The following is an 18,548-nucleotide window of genomic DNA, read 5'->3' as shown; positions in this document are numbered from 1 at the left end:
ATGGCCATCACCAGTGATCCTCATTAGGAAGTAGAATGACAGTTAGCACTTTTGTGTCAATTAGGAAGCTTAATCAGATAACTAAAAAGGACATTTCCCTCTTCCACGAACTGACAATACACTAGATTGTCTGAAGGGGGCTAAGTTTTTCTCAACCATGGACATGTACTCGAGATACTGGCAAATCGAAGTAGATGAGGCTGATCATGAGAGAACTGCATTAATCACCCCTGAGGGCCTGTATGAGTTTAAGGTACTGCCTTTTGGTATTTTGTAATGCACCAGCAACTTTTGAATGGATGATGGCTAATCTTCTTTAGGGCACCTGAAGTGGATGATGTGTCTTCGTTATTTAGATGATATTATAGTGTTCTCAGACATATTTGATGAACATACAAAAAGACTGAGGGTCTCCAACAAGACGGACTGATACTTAATCCGAGAAAGTGTCTCTTTGGAGTAAAAGAAATCAAAATACTTGGACACCTTGTGTCAAACAAAGGTGTGTGGCCAGATCCAGAAAAGGTGAGATCTATAATCAAATTTCCTATTCCTAAAAGTGTTAGAGGTATGAGAAGCTTCCTTGGATTATGTCCTTATTACTGTCATTTTAACAAAGACTTTTGTATCAAAGCCAGGGCACTCCAAGAGTTGTTAAAAGCTGATACTAAATTTATCTGGAGTGGTCCTCAACAATATTATTTTGATGTACTGTGAAAATCTCTGCTGACTGACCCTGTACTTAGTTTGTATGACAAGAGCGCATCTACATAACTACACACAGATGCCAGCGGGTATGGGATTGGTGCTGTTCTGGTGCAAATTTCGGATGAAAAAGAGATGGTTATAGCCTATGCTTCTAGGACATTTACAGAAGCCGAGAGAAACTACTCAACTACAGAAAGAGAATGTCTTGCTGTGATCTGGGCCATATGCATATTTCGACATAGTCTCTATGGAAGGCCATTCACAGTTGTTACAGACCATCATTCACTTTGTTGGTTGACAGGTCTTACGGATCCATCAGGACAACTCTCCAGGTGGGCACTACGTATTCAAGAGTATGAAATTACCATAGTGTACAAAAGTGGAAGAAAACACCAAAACGCTGACTGTTTCTCAAGAAACCCTGTGCAACACTTTGATGAAGATAGTGTCTGTCTCACTTCACTAGGATCTCTCTGCTGAGCAGGAGGAGGATATCTCAAATTGTGTTTGCCTTAAATCGGTCAAGAGAATGTGAAAGGACAATTTAAGGTAGTTAATGGATTACTTTGCAAGAAAAACTTTGATACGTTTGGAAAGAGGTGGCTACCAATGATTGCTAAACACATGTGCTTAGATGTTCTACAGAAATTCCATGACAAACCTGAGGTCAGACATTTAGTATTTATTAAGACATATGATATAATCCGCAAGAGATTTTTCTGGCCAGGTTTATTTGGGAGTGCCCATCACTGTGTCGCACTGTCGAGTGTGCCAGAGGAGAAAGGCAGTTCCTCAGAAACCACCTGGCCAACTCGTACCAATTTCAGCAGCTGAAACGCTTTTCCAGCGTATTGGGATTGACCTCCTCAGACAATTTCCAATGTCTGCTAGTGGCAATAGATGGATTATTGTTTGCACTGATTATATGCCACCCTATACCATTACTAAAGCTGTGAAAACAGCCGAAGCATCCGAGGTAGCCAAATTCATCATGGAAGACATTGTGTTAAAACACAGTTCCCAAGGACATTAATTACGGGTCAAGGGAAAGTTTTTCAATCGAATCTTGTGACGGAGATAAACCATCAGTGCAACTTTACTCATCACATGACGACTGCCTACCATCCACAAACTAACGGGCTTACTGAACGCCTTAATAAGACCTTGGGCAACATGCTATCAGTGTTAGTCAATGTTGAGCAGAGCAACTGGGATGAGGTGTTACCTATCGTGATGTTTGTCTGCAACACCACCAAACAAGACACCACAGGATTTACACCATGTTCCTGGTGTATGGGCATGGGGTGACTAAGACAATGGATACTGTGTTTCTGTTAGATCATGATGACATGGACAATAACTACATTGGACAGGTGTTAACCAGATCTGAGGAAGCTTGGCAGTCAGCTCGACACTGCACGCTGCAAGCTCAAGAAAATAATCGCCGAAGGTATGAAGTGAGCCACCACCCTGTTGTCAACCAGCCTGGTGACCTTGTCTGGATCTTCACTCCTGTTTGGAAGGTTGGTTTCCCTGAGAAGCTCCTCAGGCGCTACTTTGGACTTTATAAGGTTGTAAGACCATTGTCTGATGTTACTTACGAAGTTGAAGATTTCGATCCCGACACAAGACAACGAAAGATCAGTGATATGGTCCATGACCTTCAAATGAAGCACTATAAGGATCCTGCAACCCAGGATAAATTTGGAGCTCCAGTGACAGGCAACAAGTGGAAATGTGATGAAGAGCATAGCAGCAAAAGAAGTTCTAAGAAGATCCCTGCCAGGGTGAGAATCAGTCATCAGGAGTCGGAGTATGCAGGACCAATGACTCGTTCCCGGACTAGGAGGATGTCACACTGAGATGCTGTTATCTTAAGGAGGGAGCAATGTCACAGAAGAAGCTGAATAACACCATGGTGTAGTGGTTATGATACTAAACTGCTGCATGGAGGGTCATGAGTTCAGAACACCTAGCCTGTACAATTTTAATTTCTATATTTTGTTTGAGTACATTATAGAAGTATCCAAAAAGTCAAGAATCATTGTACTGTAATGTTCTGTAGCTGTATATATACTGTATGTGTTCTGGCCAGAGGCAGTTCGCTCCATGCTCATGTATGTGCAAGTGCTGAATAAACTTTCATTAAGTGAAGTTAGTGTTCGCTGTTCATCTAATTACACCTTCTTATACATGAAAATATGGTACATCAGACTTACTTTAGAGCACCCAAACCAATGAATTCAATATAAGTGATTATAGAGGGTCAATGTTTCACAAGATGAAGTAGGTAATGCAATAAAAGGACTAAAAAATTCCAACTATGCTTTCAGTCTTACAACAATCTTGAAGAAGAGTGCATCAAACATAAGTGAAACACTTACACACATAGTGACTGCTCACTTCAGGCAAGTGCTGTCCCTGATGTATTGAAAATGTCTAAAGTCATTCCAGTATATAAAAAAAAGCAATAAAGTTAACATAAATAACTACAGACCCATCACAATTTGCTCTTGTGTTTCAAAAGTATTAAAAAAATTATGAATGACAAACTTATGAAGTTTGTAACTAACAACAATGTCTTATGCAATGAGCAACATGGATTCAGGAATAAGAGGTCAATGACAACTGCTATTTATGAGTGCATCAATTCCATATTAAGCCTGATGGGCAAGAAACAGGAATCAATAGTAGTATTTATTGACCTTTCAAAAAGCTTTTGATGTGGTGTACCATAAGATTCTGCTGTCAGAGCTTGAAAAAAATCAAGCACACAAATACCCTCCTAAAAACTGTATCTGCACAATTATCAGACTCTAAACCAATTAAATACGTTGTACCCCAATGATTAATAATGGTAAACAAATGAAATATGTTGTACCCCAAGGATCAATAATGGGACCCCTTCTGTTCCCATTATATATAAATGATCTTAACTTAAATGTGGATGTACATAAAACAATCATATTTACTGATGACACCACAATTCTACTAAAAGGAGACTGTAAAGAACAATTACAGCAATCAGTTAACACTGTCACAAAACAACTTAGCAGCTGGGCACAGAATAATCAACTTGTAATAAATAATTTAAAAAAACTATTGCACTAATATTCCACAATGCTGCAAACAAGGACATGTTTAACCCATCATCTCTATCAGTGATGAACTAGGTAGTAACAGTACTGTAACTGTATTCTTAGGACTTTGACAACAGAACAATGTTAAATGAAATAAGCGTGTTGAATACCTTAATGCAGAACTGAGCAAGACATGTTACTTTCTTTGCTCAATAAAATCGCACTGTAGTGAGAAAATAGTAATGAATACGGGCCATGCCTACTTTCATTCTCACCTTAAGTATGGAGTCGCTTTCTGGATCCAGAATGAGATTTTCACTTTGCAGCGGAGTGTGCACTTATATGAAACTTCCTGGCAGATTAAAACTGTGTGCCAGACCGAGACTCGAACTCGGGACCTTTGCCTTTCGCGGCCAAGTGCTCTACTGTCTGAGCTACCCAAGCACGACTAACGACCCGTCCTCACAGCTTCAGTTCTGCCAGTACCTCATCTCCTATCTTCCAAACTTCACAGAAGCTCTCGGTTTGGCACACAGTTTTAATCTGCCAGAAAGTTTTATATCAGCGCACACTCTGCTGCAGAGTGAAAATCTCATTCTGGAAACATCCCCCAGGGTGTAGCTAAGCCATGTCTCTGCAATATCCTTTCTTCCAGGAGTGCTAATTCTGCAAGGTTCGCAGAAGATCTTCTGTGAAGTTTGGAAGGTAGGAGACGAGGTACTGGCAGAATTGAAGCTGTGAGGACGGGATGTGAGTCATGCTTGCGTAGCTCAGATGGTAGAGCACTTGCCTGTGAAAGGCAAAGGTCCCGAGTTAGAGTCCGGTCCGGCACACAGTTTTAATCTGCCAGGAAGTTTCACTTTCTGGGTGTTGATGATGATTTGTGGGGTAGTCAACTGCACTGTCATCACTGCCCATACAGAGTCCCAAGTTTTAGCAGTCCAATTTTTACACAGTGCAATCTACCCACTGTTTTGAATGATGATGTTGATGGTAATGAAATGATGAGGACAACACAGACACCCAGTCCCCGGGCAGAGAAAATCCCCAACCTGGCTGGGAATCGAACTCAAGACCCAGCGATCCAGAGGCAACTCACTTTCTGGGGAAACTGTAAGACAGCTAATAGCATTTTCAAACTACAAAAAAGGGCCATTAGAATCGTGTGTGGATGCAAACCTAGAGACTTGTGCATACCTCTGTTTGAGATACCTGGTATTATTCCATTACCATGTGTATCCATTAGGGGAACCCTTATATTCATTGAAACAAATGTAATAGTTCAGGGCTGCACGCTGCAAAAAAACTGTGATATACATGACCATTTTACCAGGAAAACAAAAATTTACACATAACCCAAATCAATTTATCTTTGTGCCGAAAAGTTACTTTTCATGTGGGAGTTAAACTGTACCTGAAAACATAAAAGCTATTAGTGAGGTCAAAACCTTTGGAAAATCTCTATAAATTCATATTTACTGCTTTTACTCCTTCAAAGAATATTTAAATTTATTAAATGTGCTATAGAAATACTTAATGCATAAAATGTTTCATTGTAACCTTAAATAAGTATGCCTGGAAATCACTTTCAGAAGTGTACTTATAATTTGAATTGTCCAGTGTCTTAAGCAAAAGATGCTTTTGTAAACAACAGGACCAGTAAATACAATACAATACAATGCTGTCAAAGATCTTTTAATTCTACCTTTCTTTGGGGCGTGTTTCTGGTCATATATCCATATTACCTTTTTTGCTTAGTTTCCTCTTAGGGATCCCCGGATCCCCATTTAGCAAACTCACCCCATATAGACAAAAATTTAATCAACTGCTGGTAGTACAAGTGGTACAGTAAATAAATCAACTTAATTTGTGTTCCACTTGTAATACAGCAAAATCAACAGCGTTCATTTTTATTGCATCTAAGGCACTGTGCTTTTTAGTAATATGTAAATGGTCAGGATGCAGCCAGGCATGCTGTCAAATCACAAAATTAGTAGGGAAGTTCTGGTAGTTTCTAAATAACTTAGGAGTAAAGGAGACCACTCACTGAATAGCAGATGCAATGAGTCTTTGACAAGCACACAAAAAAGAGAAATATAACTTGCTAGCTTTTGGAATAAGTCCTTTGTCGAGCTAGATTATAAATATTCGTTGTGCATCTGCTTTTGTAATACATATATTTTCAGTTTTTTGAGAGTGGAGTAGGGTATCATAAGTACCTTTGACAAATAACATATACAGGACTTCTGATAAATGATGTACACTACAGAAGGAATAGTATTGTTTCTATGGTAACATATATCTTGACTCATTCTATATCTCTGAGATTTCTCCAACAAGAGGGCCTACAGGACAAAATGTGGGAATGCATGTCACTTCCATTTAAACTCCACATTTTCAGCAGAGACCCAAAATTTTAAGGAAGTCTCCAATTTTATAGGATAATGTTAAAGTACTTGTGTTACAGAGTATGTCTTGATGTAAAACATGATACCTGTACATACATTAATGGAAAAGCTGGGTCGGTTCTAGTGTCATATTCTACCCATTGGCTTTGAGCAATGACATAATGCATGATTTCATTCTGTTTATGTCACCGATTGTTTTAATATTAGTTTGTCTCTGGATGTCTTCATTACATGCATATAGTGATAGTTTAATGTATATTTTTTATTTTCATATCACAGTTTGTTTTTGATATACTTCATCAGTCAAAATATTTGCAATTCAGAATATTCTGATTTAATATTGAATTTATTTACATTATGGCTGAGTCAGTTGTATTTAAAGTGAAAATTTCCTTTATAGAATGGTTAATGATAAAACTACCATAAGACTTTTACAATATTTGTGGCAATTAGAGGGTGCTAACAATTATAACATCCAGTTTAAAGTTTACAAGATGGGGGCATGTAAGAATACAATTGAGGGATGTTTTTGGGAGGGGGGGGGGGGGGGGGGCTGTAAAATCTGTTACTATGAGAGTAAAGGTTTCAGTTTTACAGGCCATATGGATGAATACTGTTGGAGGGCAAATGAAAAGTATTCCTAATTAATATTGTGTGTTTCAAGAATTTATGAGAATGGTCAGTGAAATGTACAGGATGTGGTTTGTTAATTGGGTGCCGGGTAGGTTTCAAGGTAGTGTTCCCCCCCCCCCCCCCCCCCCCCCTCCCCACCCCCTCTTCGTTCCTCGTTCCATGTGTTTCTTTTCATTCGGGTACTGTAGTTTGTGGGTTTGGTACTTTTTTGTTTCTTTGGGAGGAGATATTTTTTTTCGTTTCTTGTTAATTTTGGATGTAGAGTAATGGGGTAAGGGAGGAGGATTGGTTGTGATGTCTTGTGCAGGAAGGTTTCTTCGTTTGGATTATGATCTTCATTGTGTTTGTTAATGTAACAATTTGGGAGGGTGAGAACTGACTTGATTAATGATTCTGGTTATTGCATACTGTGTTAGTTTGAATTTTTGGCATTCTCATTGGATTTCCTCTGTTTCTTTTATTCTTCTTGTCAGCTTCAATCTTTCACTCTTCTGCAAGTTCATATGCAGTAACTTTCCTTATTAGTAGAGCATTCTTTCCATTTTGATGTTTTTGCACTGTGGTACTTGTGCTGTGTGTTTTTTCAGTTATACCTAACTAGTAAGTTGCTTTTTTTTTTTTTTTTTTTTTTTTTTTTTTTAAATTCTTGTAGTTAAGAAATCTCTCATTGACAGCTCTTTGTACTAATACTAAGGTTTGTTATTTTTGAGCTGTTATGGCTTGCATGAGTTACATGAATTCTGGTTACTGATTCCAAGGTTTGTCTTTTTTCACATTTTCATTACTGTCACAGTGATGTTTCTTCAGATTTTTATTTTTGGAGATGTTGCCTGTACTATTTTGGACATTATGATCCTTGTAATGGAGATTTACATTTGTAGCATATAGATGAACTCTAGTTGTTAATTCCAAGATTGCCAACTTGCCCTTTTTTTCCAACATGCGTGCGCAGTGGTTTGTTTCAGCATTTCTATTTCCTCTTTCTACTTCAGTAACAAAGTGTTTACTTATGGCAGTAGTGCAGAAAGCAACAGCAAAAATAGAAACCTGCTAAATACCATTGAACATACCTACTGCAAAAATGCCGGAAATAATGAAACTTGGAATCAGTAAGTAGAATTAAACTATATAACTTAATTCTAGTTATCAATTCCAAAATCTGGTTTTTTTTTTACAGTTGCAGTAATCAGGAAAGCAACAGAAAAAATGTAACTATTAAATGAAACCACTGCTCTTGCCTTCTGTAAAAATGCTAACATTAATGAACCAGTATATTTGTTCAGTGCATTCTTTTAGAATTTTCATACGTGATGTCGCTCTGTCAATACCACATTCCTTTGTTATTTCACTGTCACTAAGTATGGAATGCTACTACTGCAAAAATGTGTTAAATCAACAACTAGAATTGACCAATGCAGGTTTCATATTTATTGCACTATCACAGCAGTACAGAAAAGATACCATACAGTTAAATCCTGATGATTTAGCAATACATAAGTAATGATAATGACACATAACTGAATGTGAAACTGACAGTAAAAGCTATACCATATGTATCAGAATTCTCAGAGAATGTAGAGTACACACCTACTGCTACAATGGTAGTTCAGAAAGTAAACCAAAAACAGAAATCCCATAACAAATCACTGCATACCTCTAATGAGAAATAGTGGAAATAATGAACCATGGAATTGATAACTATAATTTACCTATATAGCGTAATTCTAGTTATCAGTTTCAAGATAGATTTTGTGTTTTTAATAAGCATTTAGCATGCATTATTTATAATTTCCATTTGTGGTATCTATTAACTATCAACTCTACTTCCTGTTAATGTGTGTTATGTTATTTGGTTTGGATTCTTACATCATCAAGTGTATCACTGTATGGTATCTCTCTTTCTACTAATTGAAAAATGTGATAACTAACAAATTTTCAATTCAGTTACTACAATATCGTTTAGTGACTCACTGGTTTCTTATTTTTTGCATTCACTCACTACGTGCAGTAGTAAATGTAGAAATACTATGAAAAGGCAGTCCACACACCTACTCCACAAGTATTCATAATTATTTATCATGGAATGATTGAAATTAGCAACTAGAGTTAAGCTATATAGGTCAATTCTAGTTACCAATTCCAACCAATCAATAGTTCATTACATGTTTCTCTGAACTAGTTTGAGCAAGTAATGGATATTGGAATTTGAAACTAGAATTTAGCTAATTAATTTCAGTGACTGATTCCAACCATTCCATAGATCAGTTTTCTACTTTTTCACAGTAGTTCAGAGATTGTAAAGTGTGTTCATTGAAATGTGATAGGATTTATGCACTTGTGACTGCTCTCTGAAGTAACTCAAAAAGGCAATGAATATTGGGATCAGTAACTAGAATTAATGTATGTAATTCAAGTGTAGTTACCATTACTATATTTATTACTTTTTGTGAATTTTTGATACTTGTGAACTGGCTTTTTTTAAAAAAGAATTTGTATCCCAGTTTTTCCACATTTTATGCTAATGTTTCATATATGACACTATTTATTTCGTTTTCCCATTGTCACATTTTGGGATCTACCCACTCAGAACCCCCACATTTCCATTGTAATCTTATTACACTCAGTAATTATTATTAAAAATTTATGCTATTTCATAATATTATGACTTCATCAAGCTCTATACTGTAATTGAATATGAAGATTCTCTGTGTTCTCTGTGCTTCTCTTAGTTTACGGCAATAATTTATTTCAGACATGTATATTCTCTCTCTCTCTCTCTCTCTCTCTCTCTCTCTCTCTCTCTCTCTCTCTCTCTCTCTATGTCTTCTTTTCATTTTGATACAATTAATGGGTAAGTAAATAATCACATGAACTGTGCTTGTAATTTTAATGCATGCTAAACCCCTTTGTTTATGAATGGCATGTGTTGCTTTCAAAGATTGCCTGTATGTAGTGTCCTTGCCTCAGGCATGACATCATTGCACAAATTTGACACTGGAATTGTACACTAGAATTTAACCAAAAAATCAAGATGGAATATGTATATCTGCATAAATCACTAATCATGAGATATAATGCGTGCTCGTCAGTGGCATTTCTATGGAAATTGGTTGTAAGTTCACTGTACAATGAGCTTTGCACACTGTATTCTGCACCATATATTTTTTTCATTTAAGGATTTTTCTTATTTACATTTGTATCATAAAAGCTAGTAATTATTTATTTTCCTTGGTAAAAATATGATCATTTTATGAATGTTACTGATCATGCATAATTTTTATCTAATTGTTTCAGAGATGTCTTCAGACAAGGAAAGAGTGAAGGTATTAGATGGTGGGTTTGCAACTCAGCTCAGCACTCATGTCTCTGCGCCCGTTGATGGAAACCCTTTATGGAGTTCAGCATTTTTGAAAACAGACCCAGAAGCTGTTGTTATGACACACTGCGACTTTCTCAGAGGTTTTATCTTAATAATTTTTTTGTGTTGGAAAATTTTTCAATATTTAATTTGTTTGTTTAATATAATATGTTCCTAAAATGTCTGAATAATGCATGGATCCTCAAGTTATTACATATACAATACTTACACATTTTCCCTAGTCACTCATCAAAATTTTAATTTTAAAACAAATCCTTCCTTGTTTAGCTGGAGCACAGATCATAACTACAAACACATACCAGGCAAGCATTGGTGGTTTTATGAAATATTTGGGGCTTACTGAGGAAGAAAGCATTGACCTCATAAAGAAGGCAGTTGATTTGGCAAAGGATGCAATAGCCATTTTTATGGAAGAGCGTACTGATCAAACAGGTATTAAAATGTTTTTCACACTTTGTTTCACATTCTGTTCTGCTGATTCAAGTTGTGTTGTGTCAAGTTATCACAGCTGTCTTTGAGTATGTGGATGCAGCAGTCTCCCATATTCACAGAATTCATTGAAAAAATACCATAAAACATAAGAAAATGTGGCACTGGAAGCATTATTGGATTCAACAACATAGAATTCTGCCTTCAGTGAAGTGATTGAGTGTAGCTGGTAGCCATATTGGCAGATAATGAATACTGTTGCTCACCACTCCTCTAAATACCAACCTGAAACCTAATGGAGCTATAAACAAGACTTTGAGTAATATCACTGCACAGTTGCCCCATCCTTCACATTTTAACGCACACAATGTGTTGTTGAGCTGTGCTACTTCCAAAAGAGGTCACTCTGTTGACAGTGTCAAACAGTGTAGTAGAAATACACCTGCTCAATAGAGGGTGTGTCATGAACTTGAGCTGTGCCATGACATTATTCTCCACTATAAATCTTTCAGTATGATTCATAGCCCTTATAGATGTTCAAAAATGGTTCAAATGGCTCTGAGCTCTATGTGACTTAACTTCTGAGGTCATCAGTCACCTAGAACCTAGAACTAATTAAACCTAACTAACCTAAGGACAACACACACATCCATGCCCAAGGCAGAATTGGAACCTGCGACCATAGCGGTCACTTGGCTCCAGACTGTAGTGTCTAGAACCGCACGGCCACTCTGGCCGGCTCTTATAGATGTTACTAAGTGGAAAGTGGTCAGTGATGTGCTTTCCAGTGACCACTTCCCAATCAGAATACACTGAACAGATTAAGTGATGCCCAAAGAGAGTGCCTGAAATGGATGCCCAACAAGGCTATTGTGAGACTGTATAGTCCACTGGCCATGTTTCAACATCATGGTACCACTAAAAAGTCACATTATGACAGTGATCCAGCTAGCAATGATGCATCCGTTCCAATTTTAAGGGGCCATCAACTAAGACTGCCTGTCCTTCAGTGGAGTGAGGTGGACCACTCTGCATCAGGAACAGGCATGTGAATATGCAGAGGTTCAGACACAATTAACTGCATTAAAGCTGCCTTTGGCAGTGATGATTTTAAGTGGGTGCCTCTTAATAGAGGATGAAAGAATTGACTGTCAGTCATTCAAAAAAGTACATGTTAGTGAGGGAGACCATCAGAAGGATTTGTGAATGGTGCCTCATTACAGGGATGACACACAGTAAAAGTCTCCAGCCAAGACTAGAGGGCATAGCTCAGACAATAACCAAATATTTTTTAGAAGTAATCACTATTGTCAGACCCTAACAACCATTCCATCGCCACAGAAACATTACAACAATGAATAATGCTGCAAAGGTTGTTTTCCATGTGGAATCTGGATTTGGCATGGTTCTTGATTGAAGATGTGGCTCCCAGTCACAATAAGAGGCATTAAACCATGTTCTCTCACCTCACAGGGAAAATAAGAGAGCCTCCACTCATTGTTCAACTGTATCCAGAAAACAGGACAGTTTTCTTTATCATGGAAGGAAACTATTCTGATCCCTCTTCTGAAGCCTGGAAAATCATTACTTGTCTAATATTTGATAACCTAGTCAAACAATAGAAAATCTAGGATGAAATGGAACAAGTGAGTTTTTTATTTGTGTGTGTGTGTGTGGGGGGGGGGTCTATTTCTGATGAAGGCACTGTTGGCCGAAAACTCACTTTCTGACAGTCTTTTTATTGTGCCTATCTGTGACTCGACATGTCTACTGTATGGTGAGTACCAGCTATACTTTTCATAATATTGTTATATTTGATAGCCAAGTGTTGTCCTTGCAAGCTTCATAGGACATTGGATCAAATGACAAACTAGTGTCTTTTTGAGTTCTCAGATACATATAGTACAAATTCAGGAGATATCAATTCACTATTGATAACCTAATCTTCTTCTAAGCAGCAATAAAGTAGGCCTTTGTGCACCAGAAACACCATCATGGGTATCTTTTCCAGTCTGAAGAAGGCTTATTATATTACTTGGAGGCATCATATGTATGGATAGCAACAACTTCTGTAATCCCACCAGATGTGTCAGCGGACAACTCTGCATAATTATGCATATGCCTGTTGAGGCCACTAGATGTGGCATGGAAGTATGTGTCTGCCAGCACAACATCACATGTCAAATCTGTGAATATTCTCTGCTTTGACTGTGTACATATCTTTGCATTGCTATGGATACTGTTATTCTTTATTCTGTGAATTCTATAAAACAGTAGTTCATGTAAATGTGTTTAATGTATTAATGTGTACAATAAATCTTACAGTTTCAGTAACATACCACCAGAAAATTGCTGTGCTAACATGTTATGGGCCCTGTCTATATAATTCAGCATAATATTAAAAAAATTCCAGATCATTGGCTGGTGGAAATTAGCAGGAGTGCGTGACAATTTTGAACCACATAATAGCTAATACAGTGAGTTCTGTAAATACAAATTCACTGTCTCTGGTTGAGAAACTAATGGGAAGAAAAAACCATAGCACGTGGCAACTTTCTATGCAAACATATCTAGAACACAAACAATTGAGGGATTGCATCAATGACACGATAACAGATGTAACTAAACTTTGCACAGTAAAAGCCAAAATTATACTCTCCGTTCATCCATCAATATATGTTCGTTTGCAAGATACATCTACAGCTAAATAAGTATGGAAAAAGCTAAAGCAAGAAGAAGATTCAGGCCTCTTCCAACAAATAGATTTACTGAAGACACTGCTGACAACCAGACTTGAAAACTGTTCATCCATCAAAGAATATGTGTCAAAATTAATTTCCACATCACAAAAATTAAATGGCTTTGAAGTTGAATGAGAAGGGATTGGGTGTATCTTACTTTCAGGATTACCAGATGAATATAAACCTATGATTATGAGTTTAGAAAATTCGAACTTGCCAACCATAGAAGACACCATTAAAAAAAAAAAAAAAAAATACCTCAATAAATACATGATGACACCTGTAATAAACCACCGACAACTGATGCTGCTCTTCAGATCACCAAGAAAAAGAGTAATGTTATATTTAAAAAGGGCCAAGGTGTTACAGCCATAAGAAGTACGGGCATCTGGCAAAAAATTCTCACAGCAAGAGCAAAAACGATGCAAAAACTGTGGCCAAAACAGGAGCTACCAGACGTTCTTTTCAAATGCAGCTGCATTTAAAGATGCATGCACAAAATGATATGTAGACTCAGACATGTCAGCACCCAGGTCCACATGTCCATGTGACAAAAATAAGTGTAAACAGTGATAGGCTTGCAAGTTGTAATAGCAAATAATGGCAACTTACCTGTAAAAGGAATAGGATCTTCATTTGTAGATGTTCTCAAGAGCAACAAGAAAGGTAAAACTAAAGTAGAGGATATCCTGTATTGACCCCAGCTAAGCACAAATCTACTATCTGTTAGTGAAATAGTAGAAAAGGTCATTCAATTTTATTTAACAAACAATGTTGTCGTATTTGACACATCCAAAAAAAGCAAATGATATGTACTGACCAGACCAACCAAATGATTTAATTTTTCAAGCAAAATCAGTACTGGAGTCAAATAGTGTGGGCTTATGGCATAAAAAAATGTATCATTTGCATTCTGAAGCTATGCAGAATTCACAAAGGTCTGGCTAGTGGAATTTCATTTGAGGGAGCAGTTGATACTCCTTTTGTTTTAAGCTTAGAGGGAAAACAAAAAAAGACTTTATTTTTCATGGTCTGACTTGAGAGCCCTGGAAATTCTCAAGCTAGTTCATTCAGATCTGCATGGGTCAATGCAAACTATGTCAGTTGGAGGAGCCGAAAACTTCCTTACTTTAATTGATGACTATTCCAGGAAAGTAAGTGTATATGTTTCAGAGATAAAGTACCACAGCTGATTTCAGACTCTAAAAATCTAGTTGAATGACAAACTGGCAAAAGGATCTGCACTATACGCGCAGGTAATGGCACGAAATATGTGAACGATAAACTGATGAACTTTTTCAGACACGTAGGGATCCGACATCAGATTACAGTGCCATATACACTCCTGGAAATTGAAATAAGAACACCGTGAATTCATTGTCCCAGGAAGGGGAAACTTTATTGACACATTCCTGGGGTCAGATACATCACATGATCACACTGACAGAACCACAGGCAAATAGACACAGGCAACAGAGCATGCACAATGTCGGCACTAGTACAGTGTATATCCACCTTTCGCAGCAATGCAGGCTGCTATTCTCCCATGGAGATGATCGTAGAGATGCTGGATGTAGTTCTGTGGAACGACTTGCCATGCCATTTCCACCTGGCGCCTCAGTTGGACCAGCGTTCGTGCTGGACGTGCAGACCGCGTGAGACGACGCTTCATCCAGTCCCAAACATGCTCAATGGGGGACAGATCCGGAGATCTTGCTGGCCAGGGTAGTTGACTTACACCTTCTAGAGCACGTTGGGTGGCACGGGACACATGCGGACATGCATTGTCCTGTTGGAACAGCAAGTTCCCTTGCCAGTCTAGGAATGGTAGAACGATGGGTTCGATGATGGTTTGGATGTACCGTGCACTATTAAGTGTCCCCTCGACGATCACCAGAGGTGTACGGCCAGTGTAGGATATCGCTCCCCACACCATGATGCCGGGTGTTGGCCCTGTGTGCCTCGGTCGTATGCAGTCCTGATTGTGGCGCTCACCTGCACGGCGCCAAACACGCATACGACCATCATTGGCACCAAGGCAGAAGCGACTCTCATCGCTGAAGACGACACGTCTGCATTCGTCCCTCCATTCACGCCTGTCGCGACACCACTGGAGGCGGGCTGCACGATGTTGGGGCGTGAGCGGAAGACGGCCTAACGGTGTGCGGGACCGTAGCCCAGCTTCATGGATACGGTTGCGAATGGTCCTCGCCGATACCCCAGGAGCAACAGTGTCCCTAATTTGCTGGGAAGTCGCGGTGCGGTCCCCTACGGCACTGCGTAGTATCCTATGGTCTTGGCGTGCGTCCGTGCGTCGCTGTGGTCCGGTCCCAGGTCGACGGGCACGTGCACCTTCCGCCGATCACTGGCGACAACATCGATGTACTGTGGAGACCTCACGCCCCACGTGTTGAGCAATTCGGTGGTACGTCCACCCGGCTTCCCGCATGCCCACTATACGCCCTTGCTCAAAGTCCGTCAACTGCACATACGGTTCACGTCCACGCTGTCGCGGCATGCTACCAGTGTTAAAGACTGCGATGGAGCTCTGTATGCCACGGCAAACTGGCTGACACTGATGGCGGCGGTGCTCAAATGCTTCGCAACTAGCGCCATTCGACGGCCAACACCGCGGTTCCTGGCGTGCCGCTGTGCCGTGTGTGTGATCATTGCTTGTACAGCCCTCTCGCAGTGTCCGGAGCAAGTATGGTGGGTCTGACACACCGGTGTCAATGTGTTCTTTTTTCCATTTCCAGGAGTGTATATATATCAGAACAAAATGTTGTAGCAGAGTGTTATAACTGTATAATAGTAGTAAACGCAAGACTCCTGCTCTACAAAGCAAATTTTCCAAATAAATTCTGGGCAGAAGCAGTCTCCACTGGCACTAAAAAGCTTGGACAAACAAGAAGCCGGATCTTCAAAATCTCAAAATATTTGGAAGCAAGGCCTGTGTTCACATCCTGAAAGACAACCAATGAAAATGGGACAAAAGAAGTATTGAATGTATCTTGGTAGTATACTGTGAAGCATCAAAAGCGTACAGGCTTTTTTAACCTAATTGTCAAATAATGATAAAAATGAAGATTCCAAGACTTACCAAGCGGGAAAACGCCGGCAGACAGGCACAAGAACAAAACACACAAACACACACACAGAATTACTAGCTTTTGCAACCGATGGTTGCTTCTTCAGGAAGGAGAGGGAAAGACGAAAGGATGTGGGTTTTAAGGGAGAGGGTATGGAGTCATTCCAATCCCGGTAGCAGAAAGACTTCCCTTAGGGGGAAAAAAAGGACAGGTGTACACTCGCGCGCACACACACACACACACGCACACATATCCATCCGCACATACACAGACGACTTGTGTCTGTGTATGTGCGGATGGATATGTGTGCATGTGTGTGTGTCTTTCCGCTCCCGGGATTGGAATGACTCCTTACCCTCTCCCTTAAAACCCACATCCTTTCGTCTTTCTCTCTCCTTCCTGAAGAAGCAACCATCGGTTGCAAAAGCTAGTAATTCTGTGTGTGTGTTTGTGTGTTTTGTTCTTGTGCCTGTCTGCCGGCGTTTTCCCGCTTGGTAAGTCTTGGAATCTTTGTTTTTAATATATTTTTCCCATGTGGAAGTTTCTTTCTATTTTATTTAAATGATAAAAATGAGGAACATTATTTTTGACAAATGTACTTCTAATCAATTTAAAGAAGAAACTGAGTTGCAGGAATGAAATCAGTTGTTTCTTCCACTGACAGAATAGAAGCAAAATGAATAACGACTGAAGAATTAGAACCAGAACCTGAGAATATCACATCAAGTAATAGTTCATGGAATACTAGTTGCAACAAGGAACCAAGCCCAGATAGTGCAAATAATGATAAAGAACAACTGCAGCAACTTGAATCAATAAAAAAGTCATCCAAAATTCGGAAGCCAAAGAAGCTACATGACTTTGTAACTTTTCAGTCTAAACAGTCATTCAGTACCATTCATTTGTCACTGGAGGAAGCAATGATGTCAGGCAGTACTGAAAGCTGGCTGAAAATAGTAAAAGAAGAGTTACAATTGCACAAAGAGAACCACATGTGAAAGCCTTAAATGGTCCAGCAGTCACCAATGGGTATCCTATGTGTGTGTGCAGTGATGAAGAGCAAAACTTAAATTAAAATGAAATTATCTGAAGCAGAGTGTGAGAAAATCAAAGAACATATAGAATAGGGACCAGCTGAATGAGTCAGTGCAGCTGTATTAAATCATATGTCCAATAATCTGTATAGATGACTGTTTTGCTGCAGTGAAAAATGTCATTGTTTAAATCACTGCCGCCTCAGTAAATGTGTCATGCCCGTGGCACTCCCTCCATTATTTCATGATGATACAAAATGAGCTGCTCTTCTTTGAACTTTTTCGATGCCCTCTGTCAATCCCATGTGGTGCATATCTCACACTGCACGGCAGTACTCCAGAAGAGGGCAGACAAGCATAATGTAAGCAGTTTCTTTAGTAGAGCTGTTACATTTTCTAAGTGTTGTGCCAGTAAATACAGTATTTGGTTTGCAACATTTTTCTGTGATTTTTCAAATTTAAGTTATTCATAATTGTAATCCCTAAGTATTTGGTTGAGTTAACAGCCTTCAGATTTGGTAATTTATCATGTAACTGAAATTTGGCATATTCCTTTTAGTATTCATGTGGATAACTTCACTTCATTATTTGGAGACAATGGCCAATTTTTGCACCATACAGAAACCTTGTCTCAATCATTTTGTAATTTGTTTTGATTGTCTGATAACTTTACAAGATGGTAAATGGCAGCATCATCAGGAAACAATGTAAGAGGGCTGCTCAGATTGTTTTCTAAATTGTCTATATAGATCAGGAACAACAGAGGGCCTATATCACATTCCTTGGGGAATACCAGATGTTACTTCTGTTTTACTCGATGACTTTCCATCAGTTATTACAAAGTGTTACCTTTCTGACAGGAAATCACGAATCCAGTCACACAATTGACATGGTACTCCGTAGACACACAGTTTAATTATAAGTCACGTTTCAGGTACAGTGTCGAAATTCTGGAAATCTAAAAATATGGAGGCAATTTGATATCTCCTGTTGATAGCAAATAAAGAGCTTGTTGCATTTCATAAGAATGACATTTTCTGAATCCGT

At 38.8% G+C, this 18,548-nt stretch overlaps 1 protein-coding gene across 7 annotated transcripts in view; it reads left to right on the top strand.

The window, feature by feature from the left end:
• The window catches only part of LOC126322497 (uncharacterized), a 125,071-nt gene that overhangs the window by 39,613 nt on the left and 66,910 nt on the right, over nt 1–18,548 (top strand). For all 7 annotated transcript variants that reach the window (XM_049994390.1, XM_049994372.1, XM_049994373.1 and 4 more), the window contains exons 2-3: nt 10,124–10,288; nt 10,476–10,640. In XM_049994390.1, the coding sequence (XP_049850347.1) occupies nt 10,126–10,288; nt 10,476–10,640 (328 nt within the window). In that variant the 5' untranslated portion in view covers nt 10,124–10,125. The remainder of the gene's footprint in view (nt 1–10,123; nt 10,289–10,475; nt 10,641–18,548) is intronic.

The sequence above is a fragment of the Schistocerca gregaria genome, chromosome 2 (assembly GCF_023897955.1).
Source record: "Schistocerca gregaria isolate iqSchGreg1 chromosome 2, iqSchGreg1.2, whole genome shotgun sequence".
NCBI lineage: Eukaryota > Metazoa > Arthropoda > Insecta > Orthoptera > Acrididae > Schistocerca > Schistocerca gregaria.
The sequence above is the reverse complement of the archived record's forward strand: the minus strand, read 5'-3'. Positions and strand labels throughout refer to the sequence as shown.